Source organism: Cavia porcellus, unplaced genomic scaffold, assembly GCF_034190915.1.
Source record: "Cavia porcellus strain 051 isolate PalLab524CR breed Dunkin Hartley unplaced genomic scaffold, mCavPor4.1 scaffold_16, whole genome shotgun sequence".
Classification (NCBI taxonomy): Eukaryota; Metazoa; Chordata; class Mammalia; order Rodentia; family Caviidae; genus Cavia; species Cavia porcellus.
The window spans coordinates 45687794-45698712 of NW_026947499.1; the positions used below are offsets into that span (position 1 = coordinate 45687794).

The window sequence follows — 10919 nt, forward strand, 5'->3', positions numbered from 1 at the left end:
CTCAACAGTGTCCTGAGTACGGAAGTCACTGTCTGTGTAGGCAAAGCCCTCTCGACTGAGGGCAGGAAATGTTGAGAGCATAGAAACCAGACTGACTTCTTCCCTTTCAGTGATAAATGTAACTGTGTTCTTATACAGTCTTATTACTTGATGTCATCTCTGTATGAGCAGCAGCCAGGTCACCTGGAATTTACAGATGACAAGAATTCTTAGGTTCCATCCAGCCCAGACCTACCACGCTTGACATGTATTAGTGTGGAGTTTTTGCTTTTTGTTTTTGGCAGTGCTAGAAGTTAAACCCAGGGCCTTTCCATTAAGCTATATCCCCAGTCCTTTCTAAAAACTTTTTTTTTTTTTGAGACAGCGTTTCACTGCCACTGAATGGACCACTATGCTCAAACTTGTAATCCTCTTGCCTCCGCCTCTCAGAGTGCTGGGATTATAGGAATGTATCACTGCTACTGGCTAGTAGCAGTGTTCTTGGTAGGGTCTCTATCTAATCTGTATCTAAGATTCCACAAAATACATACAACCCAACTACTATGTTCATACTGAACATGCAGACACTTTTTCTCATAATTACTCCCTAAATAATACAGTGTAACAACTATTTAGGCCCTCATGCACTGTGTTAAGTATCATAAGCAATCCAGAGATAATTAACATTGCTTGAGGATGTTTATGGGAGGCCTGAAGATTCCACTGATGTTATGGTTTGTGTCTTGGTGTCCCCCAAAGCCTCATGCAGTCATGGAGGCAACTGAATCTAGCATTTGTGACTGGTTCATTGTGTAGTGCTGAGATTGGCTGTGTGAGTACTGCATCCACCCAGCCGCAGGGAGCTGACATACAATATAGGGGAGGGAAGCAGGCATGCTTTTCCCCTTTTGCTCTTGTTGCTTGCGATCACCACCCTGCCTTGGAGCCAGTTGAGTAGAGGCTGAAACCTCCAAACACTGTAAGCTAAATAAACCTTTCCTTTCTTCCTTTTGGACATCAGATATTTTATCTCAACAATGACAGAAAAGTAACCAAGACAATAGGACTCCTAAAACTAACCTTCCAAGGATTCCCAGGGACAAGTGACAAGTGTATTTGCCAATAAGAATACTAAGCCAGCAAAGAGGGACCGTGCAAATCTCTTGCCTGTTTTAGTTTTGTTTCTAAAGGGTCTAAAAATGCTGCTCAGGACAGCACCCTCCTCTGGTAACTAAAGTAATTCTTCATAATCCAAATAGAGAAATTAAGAAGCAAGATATATTTTGCTGATACATCAGGAATACTCACTCCTCGTGACCTCATTACCATGAAAAATGAAAGTGGGTAATAATGGTGATGGGCAGGGCCAGGGCCATAAAACAAAAACGGGGCCAGAATAAACAGCTGGGTTCAAATATGCAATAGAAGCTGCCACTGGCAAAACAGAAAAGAGCCAAGAATGTGCCTGTCATTCCTCAGAAAAGACTCAGAACAGGCATTATCAGAGCATAGGCTCTGGACACCCAGTGCAGAACTTACTGTGATGGGCTTCAGAGGGTGGTAGTCTCCAAACTCCAGAGGCACAGCCTCCAGCCGGCAAGATGCAAATTCAGCCTTGTAGTTCCTGTTCCTGGAGTGCCTGGAACAGCAGACAGACATGAGCAGGTGACCAGGACCTGAGACACTCAAGGCCTCTGCCCAGGCATCCTGGAAAATCAAAGACTTTAGAGCAGAATAAGACCTCCCAAGACCACCAAGAAACACTGTATTTTAAAAGAATTTGTTCTGCTGTTTAAAGGTATTAGGGCTGCTAACACATCATTCTCTTGGAAAGCCAGACCCAGAACTCAGGCACAAAATAGGTGAATTTAGCTCCTCAGGCTCAGCTGCTGCTCTAGAGTACTTGTTAGTTCTTGACATGGGACAGGAGTCCAGGTCAGCAAGGGTGGTTGCAAAGCAGCGACACAGAGACAGCACTTGGGCAAAATATCACAGGGCTGGGGACACACACACACACACACACACACACACACACTGTTTTAAGACAGCCAGGAGCTGCCTGCAATGCTTGTAACTCCAGCACTATGGAAGACTGAGGCAGGAGGATTGCAAGTTGAAGCCCACCCTGGGCAACTTAGAGAGAACTTGCTTCAAGGGAAAAAAAGTTTTTAAATGGCAGAGGGGCTGGGATATAGCTTGGTGCAAAAAGTACTGAGTTCAATCCCCAATACTGACAGGTAAAAAAAAGACATCCAGAACTTGAAGAGCTGTGAGAAAGGAAGGAATACAGAGAAAATGCAACCCAGGAAAGAACTCACCAGATAAACTTCACAGGGCAAGAGCAAGAAGCCAAGTGGAAGGACAATGAAGGGCAGAGAGAGCCTTCATCAGCTCAGAGGGTTAGCAAGCGTAAGGATTAATAAGATGGAAAATAAAGGGAGGAAGCAGCCAGACAGAGGTCTAGAGAGAAAGGCAGGCACAGAAAAGAATCTCAAACACATGGGTGTTTTGGAGGAAAAGCTCTGCACATAGACTGGGGAGCCCAAAATGGGGAAAGAAAGATGGACAGAAGCAACATCTGGAGCAGAAGTAGCTGAAACTTTCCCCAAAAGTCCCCCCCCCCCCAGTACTTGATCACTCATCTTTCAGGTTAGGTGTCCGTGACCAGAACGGCTCTGGATGTTTCCCTTGGCAATTTTCCACCCACTGACTACCACATGGTCTTTGGTTGTATATTTTGCTTAGCCTTACTGTATTTGCAGCCACGCTCAATCTCTCTCACCCTACTGCAAAACCCCACAGGAGTAGTCTACCTAAATGCAACTGGCTTGATGTTATTTTGTTTTCTTGCAACACTAAGGATAGAAGCTCGGGTCTCTGCCCTGAGCTACACAGCATGTGATCATTTTAAATTTACTTTGAGACAAAATATCAGTAAATCCAGGCTGGGTTTGAATTTGAGATCCTCCTGCCCCAGCCTCCCTAGGTGTAGGGATTATAGGTATGGTTCCTGGTGGTTTTTAAACACCATGAATATTCTCACTTTAACAAAAGACATGCGTACTTTCCATTTGTAAAATAACACATTCCAGAAACAAAGCTCTTCTGGGCACCTGAGATAAGGCCTGTCTCTACTTTATGGAAAAGAAATTAAAGGCTACAGGGACTGTCTTGTCCTCCAGGTCCCTGGAATTCATTTCCTGCCCCATTCACAGATTTGCAATTTCATTAACATCTATGAAATTCTACGCCGCCAAATCTAATTATGCCCTGCAATTCATCAGCTTTACCAAATATCCCTTATCAATGTAGAACCCAAGCAATTAATTTCTATCTTTCTAAATAAATTTGGCTTTCAGTACACAGAGGTGGAGAAAGGCTGCATCATAACCCATTTCTGCTTTTCTTACGGGAAAATACCTAACATATTGCTGAGTCCTTCTAGATCATATTTACAAAGTATACACTGTCTTCTCCTTGCAAAACATGGAAAATGGAAGCACCTATGGAATATTCTTGCAGACCCTCTTCCAATCAAGGATGCTATCAGCCAATCCTTGACTTAAATAGCAAATGAAAGTCAGCTGTGTGGCATGCCCCTGCAATTCCAGCAAGAGGGGGGATCACAAATTTGAGGCCAGTCAAGAAAAAAGGTTAACATCAAATTACACATCTCCTTTTTTCAAATCACTCTTTATTAGTTGTAAAGAAAAAAAAAAGAACTTTGGAAAACTAATACAATGAGTAGGAAATTTAACATGACCTGAAATTCAGTTGCAAATACATCATATCATAATCAGAAACCAATCAACAGCTGAAAAAATCTGCTACACTGCTACAGGATTTTAGGAGACCACCAACCATAAGGCAGGAGGATTTGTTTTCCATGCCACTGGCCCAGTGGACTCCTGTACAAAGGCTGAGCTCCAAACAAAGAAAGGGCTCTGGTTTTACACATGTGGTTGAAGCGATTGGTCTATCTAGTGGTATGAAACTGGTGGGCAGGCAATTTTACAGAAGCAAGACACTAGTAATCAAGGAGTGAGTTTTGCAACTCAGTAACAGCCATAGGGAAGGGAAGTCTAAAGAGGAACTGCTTAAGGTTGACAAAGCTTGTTTTGCTTTTCAAGTTTTGTTTAAACATCAGAACAGTGAGTCCATATGTGACAATCAAATAGCAGTTCTCAGTTATTATCTAGTTACTACACACCAGACCCATTCCCTTCATTCCCTCATTTAGCCCTTTGGGGTAGGGACCACAATTATGACATTTTTCAGATGGAAAAGCAGGGATTGTCAACCTTTGTAACTTGTCAAAAGTGAGAACAAGTAACAGGGATAGATTCAGGAGTTCTTAAAACTAAGCAACTACTTCTCTTACAAGGATTCAAGCTTTAGAATGAATATGTTTAAGGAGTTGAGAATTTGGGGAGAGGAATTCTGGAAATAATGCCAATGGACAATCACAGTATGTTGATTTTCTACCACTTCTTCCATTATTTCCTCAAATTTTCTCTCTGGCCCTCAGCATCACCTAGTGGGAGACATTTAAGGGCAGTCCTTTAGAAAAGTCCTAGGTCGGGGCTGGAGGTTTAGCTCAGCGGCATAAGCGCCTGCCTTGCAAGCAGGCAGTCGTGAGTTCGATCCCCGGTACCGATAAAAAGGAAAAAGACAAAAAAAAAAAAAAAGCAAAGTCCTAGGTCTCTGAGAAGAACAGCGACCTCTAGTGGGTATTCTTTCAAAAAGCGTGACTGGAACTCTTCCCTGCCTACACAACTAGCAGCAGTTGATAAAAATCCCTGCAACCACAATCTCTTCCAGCAAAGGCTCCTTTGCTTTTTGGCAGCTGCCGCTGCAAAAAGGCTATCGCTTCATAGATCCACTGCTAGCTGGGTCTAGCCCTGGACTACTCATGGGGTACACGCATCAGAAACAAGATGGTTTAAGTACACATTAAACCCTGATAACTCCTCGTTATGGAATTATTTACATTTGGTAATCAGATACATAAACGGGATTTACCAAAGTAATCTCTTTATACCAGAAAGAGGTTTATACCACTACATGCTTTCTGCCAGCAATTTAAATTCTCAAGAGTTTTTCTTAGTTCCTAATCACATAACCAGACCACACAGCTTTTTCCTCCCTCAATATCATTCCCACTCTCCCCAGCTTCCCAAATTAAGCAGAAATTCTGACTGCAGAGATGTGTTACCTCTGAAGGATCAAGTAGGAAATGTGACAGTTATAGCGGTAGTGGCGAACCTATGGCGCGTGTGCTTTTTAAGACAAAAGATGTTAATGTAGGAGTTTATTTTTTCTAAACTAAAAACCTCAGTATTCAGGTGTAACTACAGTGTTGGCACTTCTGGGGTTGCAATCACTGGTCTAACTGGATATTCTCTATCTTGAACAGGGAGAAAATACATCAGAGGTAACAAGATGTGGGTAAAATGAAGCACTCTGGGGGAAACCCATGACAATGCAGTGGGGCTTTGAGAGCCCTGCAACAGAGATAGTCAGAATTTAGAGATGAGGCCCACTTAACCATGACCACAAATCTCAGTTCACCTGGCGCCTGCATGACTTAAAGGCTCAATCTTATGTGAAATGATCTGACTTATGTGAAAATTCATGAGGTTTAAATGGGATACACAGTGCCTGGCACAAAACAGGGACTTGAGTAGTGTAAATGTAAGGACACAAACACTTCTCTGGGGACTCCTTGGCTTTCTCATTCCTTGACAGATATCAATGAGCACATACAAGTACCATTCTAGGCACAGAAAAGACAAGGATGGCAAAGAAGCAACAAGTCAGTGGAAAACATGAACATGCCAACTGCACCAGGAAATTAAGTCCAGCCTGATGACAACTACAGAAACCCTTGACTCAAAATGGCTACAGCACTTCTGTAATTTAAACTTAAAATACCAAAGGTAAAAAAAAAAGTACCAAGATGCAGGAAAAAGATATCCTGGATTCTCCCACTATAAATTCCAGGTGAGTCCACAGAAGCAAGACATTCCCATTATACTAATCCTGGAAAGGTGCTTAGCCCTCTGATGAAGCCAGTATTTTGCAGAGTGGGCTGCTGCTGAACACAGGGACCTCTGGCTGCGTTGGAAACAACCATATGCATGGTGCTCTGAAGTCAAGATAACTGCAGTCCAGGATATGGGCTGCTGACACCCCTATTCCAGACCAATAATGCTGCCAGCCTTAGAGATAAAATAATTCTCTAATTGGCAAAATTAACTACTTGGAGAAGTTTTTGAATTGACTCTCAAGGTCCTGCTCAGTTTCCACACTTGCCTCAGCATCCCCTTTTCCTTTGTTTGAAAACCAAATACAGTTGCCTGGCTAAGTTTGTCTCAACTCGCAAGGGAATCACAAATTCCTAGAGGGTTTTGACCTTCCTGGAGCCCTAAAATCATACCACTTGTCCCTTTTTTTTTGCTGGCCACTCAATTAGAAGACTGGGGCTTAGGCAAAGACCCTGATATGGCATGACAAGGTCACAGGAAAGAAATGCCTGTAGAGATGCCTTGTGGCATCCAAAGTTCATTTAGTGTTTCAGGGATGTCTGAAGAGTCCGCAGATGATGGGAAGAAGGGCAGGAGGAGACTTCATCAAGCACGAAACCAGAAGGTTCTACCAGATGAGCTCTAAGGTCTAAGGCTGTACACTCCCACTTGCTTGCCCATAGTTCAATGTAAGCACCTTCGCACTACTGCAAGAGAAAGATCAGAAGATTATTGCCCTTTTCTGCGATGCAAGATTTCACATACCCAGATAATCCCACTATCACTATCCCAACTCGCTTGAGTTCACTCACACACATGGTACCACACACCGGTATGATCAGTCACTACCTACATCTGCCATTCCTGCCCAGCAGGCCTGTCACCCTGGCACATGCCATTCCCTCCCGTTTGCTGAGCTCCCTTGCCCTCTGCAAGACCCAATTTAAGAAGCCTTCTCCGTGAAGCCTTCCGAAGCCCCAAGTTCGGTGTGGCCTAGTCGGACCTTTGTTCCAGCACAGTATCAAATGAGCTAAAGGACTCAAGAAAACAACCCGAGTTATTCAAACGCAGCAGCGTCCCGGGGACTCATCTGAACTCCTTCCAGGAAAGTGGAAGGCTGGAAACGGGTATCGCTTTAGAGGACAAACGGGAAGAGGAAAGGAGGTATGAGAATCGTATAGCACCAGATTAGCTTCAGGCTGGACGTCGAGGAGTCCGTGGTCAGGACAACTCTGGATAGGGTGGGCGGCGCCAGAACCCACCAGGAAAGACAGTTTATACTCGCAGGGACAGAGACTCGAGACAGCAAAGGGGAGCCCTCCCCCAAAGCCCACAACAATCTCTTGCTTACCAGTGGAAGACCGCCATCTTCCCAGTCACATGACCCTCTGGGGGGCCAGCCCCTTTCCTCCCTCCAGGCCCCGCCCCCTCCCCAACCCGGCCCTTCGCCGGCCCCGCCCCGCCCAGCCCCACCACTCCCCGCCCCTTCGCTGGCCGCGGCCCGCCCCCGATTGTGAGAGGCAGGTGTCCGCCCCTGGAGTCCTGGTGACGCCTTCCGCTGGCGCCATAACTGTGAAGGGCAGCTCTCTGCTCGGCAGAGCTCGCTGGCGCCATGATGATAAAGGGCGGCTCTGCCCTCCATAGTTGCCGAACGCTGTCACCCGCCGGCGCCATGATGGTAACGGGCAGCTCTCCCCTCCGCAGTTCCCCAACGCGACCACTCGCGGGCGCCATGATGAAGAAGGGCAGCTGTCCATTCCAACGAGTCCAGGTGAAGGCTTCCGCGAGCGTCAAGATTTTGAATGGCAGCCCTCCATGCTGCCGTTTCCATAATCTCATTTCCGATGGCGCCATAATTGTGCAGGGCGCCTCTTCGCTCCGCGGACGCAGTACGATTGGTGCTGTAGGCGCCAAATTTCTGAAAAGCAGCTCTCCGCCCCACCAACCGCAGGCGACAGCTCCCGCGGGCGCCGTGCTTCGGCCAGTCCGTTTTCCACCCCGTAGAGCCTGGGCCACGCCTTCCGCCAGCACCATGATGGTGAAGGGCAGCTCTCCACTTCGCCAAGCTCAGGTGACGCCTTTTGCCGGCGCCAAGATTGAAAAAGGCAACTTTTCATCTCGTCCAGTCCAGACGACGCCCTCTGCGGGCGCCACGATTGGGAAGAGAAACTCCAGACTTCGGAGAAGCTGGACCCAGTCTTCTGCCAGGGCCTTGATCGTCAGGGGCAGCACTCCGTTCCTTGGAACCCAGGCGATGCCTTCCGCTGGCGCCTCGGTCAAGAAGGGCGGTTTTCAGCCATTGGAATCCCAGGCAACGTATTCAGCCAGCGCCACGCTCGCGAAGGGCAGGGGTCTTCTCAGTAGCCTTCGCACGGCGCCTTTCGCCGGCGCCATGATTATGAAGGACAGCTGTTTGCGGCCTGAAGACCAGGCGACGCCTTCCGTGGGCGCCATGTTTGTAAAGGGCAGGCGTCTGCTTGCTTCCCGCACGCTGACTGCGGCCAGCATCATAACTGTGAGGGACAGCTCTCGGTCCCGCGAACCAGAAGCGACGTGTTCCATGCAAGCTACGTTTGTAAAGGGCAGGAGTCTATTCGCCAGAGTCCACACTGTGCCTTTTGCCGCCGCCGTGGTTGTGAGGGGCAGGTAAAAGTCCTATAGGATCGAATTGCCCAACCCACGAGGCCGTGAAGGTGAGGGCCGGGACGGAACAGAGAGCCGCTTTCTACCTCCGCCCTCAGGGGCTGCAGAGAATACATAACTTAGCTGCTTGTAAGGAGTCTCTGGGTCGAACAGCACGAGATTCGGGGCGCGTCGGCTGTGAGGCGTGAGTCCCCTTCGTGCTTCGTGGGCGCTAGGCGCTTCTATGTGCTGCTCCCTCTGACAACCGCATGTCTAGGGGGCTCCCCTGGTTAAATACGTTTCACTGTGATTTTTTCTGCAAGCACTTTACCACACTTGCAAAGCCGCAGTCCCCACCTCGCATTGTCCCTGAAGCCTGCATTTACCAAATGCTTGGTGCCTGTGGGGCTGAGTACACTGCACGCCCCCTTGTCTCTCACTGTAAGCCACTAAAATTACTATGGTTGATCCTTTGGGGTAACTGAAAGACACGTTAATTCCACGGGCCAGATATGCCTGAATCAGGATTTGAATCCTAAACCCGACCACGACTGGTAATCACGAAGCATCATCTGACCCATTTCCCTCTACTTCCATATCACATTTGTTAGTACTTGGGAAATGCAATAGAATATACTTGGAGCAATGAGTGTGATTTTTGCACTGACTCCACATTTCTCCACATGTGACAGTGGGGTTATAACCCTGGATGATGGAAAAGGCCGGGCAGCAGTGATGTCCCTTACCTTTGGCTATATTCTGTGTATGAAACAAGTAATACAGTTTGCTGTAAAATGTATGACAAGGGAGGAAAATTGGAAGCAAAATCACGATTCTAGTGGCAATGCCATTAGTGTTTCAAGAAACTGGAGCATTGCAAGCCACTGAGAAACACTGAGCAGTGAAGTGAGGAGGCCAAATAGCTGAGAAGGCAGTATCAAGTTTTTAATTAAATTTATTTTTAACATACATAAGCAGACACGATTTTTGCCTCCTAAGCAGCTGCTGGATTCTAAACAAGAATGTGGTGTTACTGGGGTTTTGTTTGCTGTACTGGACACTGAACCCAGAATCCTCCTGCCTCAGCCTCTCTAAAGTGCTGAAATTACAAATGGCCTGTGCCATTTAGTTTTTAGAACCTACACAGGCGCCCCTATGGTCCCTTACTTATAAAGCATTCTAAATCTGTATTTGCTTATTTTGTTACAACTTTTCATTCACAGATTGTGGCCTCCATGTTTTCGTGAGACAGTGACATCTGACCCAAAACACAATGAGTCCTTCAGTCTTCAGTTCAGGAGCAATACCTTCTAGTTGTTTCCATTGTTCCTAACACAGTGAGTGAACACATGTGTTGAAGGGCATCAGAGGGAGGCTCTTCTCACACAGCCTTGCAGAGGATACAGTGAGACCTCAGCCAGAAGTTGCTGCATTGAGGAGCCTTTTCCTGCACTCAGACTATAGGAGTAGTGGGGAGTAACAAGCTCAGTGTTAGTAAAGCTGTGTAAAGTATCCTCTTTGCTAAAGCCTAACAGCACTGCCATTTTCTTCAGCTTCCCACTGGCTTTTTGCAGGTGTCCAGCTCCTTATAGGCAAAGACATTTCTACCTCATGCAAACGCAAATGTGGATTTAGCACTGGTATAAGTAACAAATTAAATACGGAAACACTTTTAATGGGACTTTAAAAAAAAAGTTTATTTTGCCATTTGCCTAGAAGCAAAACTAGTGAAAATTAAAGTACAAAAATAAACACAATTTACATTAATTGACATTCCACTCAAAAGTAAAAATAAAAGTAATATATATAAATAAAACTTCACCAAAAACAAAACAGTGTCTGGCACTTTTATGAGAAAAACCTGTGAACATAAAAAAATGTATAAAACACATGCTTTTACCTTTAAACACTCTCAGATTTCTCATTGTTAATCTAAACACTAGTTTTTCCAAAACATTTTGTTTTACCTAATTTGCATTTGTACACACAAAACTTTTTCATCTATCCTTACTAGAGACTAACAATGATATAAATAACCCAAATCCTGAGTTTTCAAAATGATAAAGCACAGTTTATCATTAAAAGGGTAATTTTATATACTTTGCATATAAATAAGACTGGTAACTTAAGACTTTTTTTAAGAGTCTTAATTTTATGGTTCATTCATTCAATAAATGATACATCTCAAAAATCAATTTATATCCAGAGTAGGTTATTATTTTCCATCTACATCTGGATGTGTTAAACCTTAAATGTAACTTCAAATCAGAGAAAACAACCTTTATCTCCATA

General features: G+C 45.4%; 2 protein-coding genes across 3 annotated transcripts in view; one reads left to right on the forward strand and one right to left on the reverse strand.

Moving 5' to 3' along the window:
* The window catches only part of Vps35l (VPS35 endosomal protein sorting factor like), a 110446-nt gene extending 102999 nt beyond the window's left edge, over positions 1–7447 (reverse strand). Inside the window, exons 1-2 of the mRNA XM_003478179.5 lie at positions 7357–7447; positions 1519–1618 (exon numbers count right to left, since the gene is read on the reverse strand). Coding sequence (XP_003478227.3) covers positions 1519–1618; positions 7357–7373 — 117 coding nt within the window. The 5' untranslated portion in view covers positions 7374–7447. The remainder of the gene's footprint in view (positions 1–1518; positions 1619–7356) is intronic.
* A 41-nt stretch (positions 7448–7488) lies between these two features.
* LOC106025366 (uncharacterized) lies at positions 7489–10460 on the forward strand. Of its 2 annotated transcripts, none has more exons than XM_063226589.1 (2): positions 7489–8651; positions 9851–10460. In XM_063226589.1, the coding sequence occupies exons 1-2, from the start codon at positions 7618–7620 to the stop codon at positions 9939–9941; spliced, it is 1125 nt and encodes a 374-aa protein (XP_063082659.1). In that variant the 5' UTR covers positions 7489–7617; the 3' UTR covers positions 9942–10460. The 2 variants fall into 2 exon arrangements, with proteins under 2 accessions (XP_063082659.1, XP_012997688.1); XM_013142234.3 differs by having other exon boundaries at positions 7490–8698.
* Positions 10461–10919: the final 459 nt, after the last annotated feature.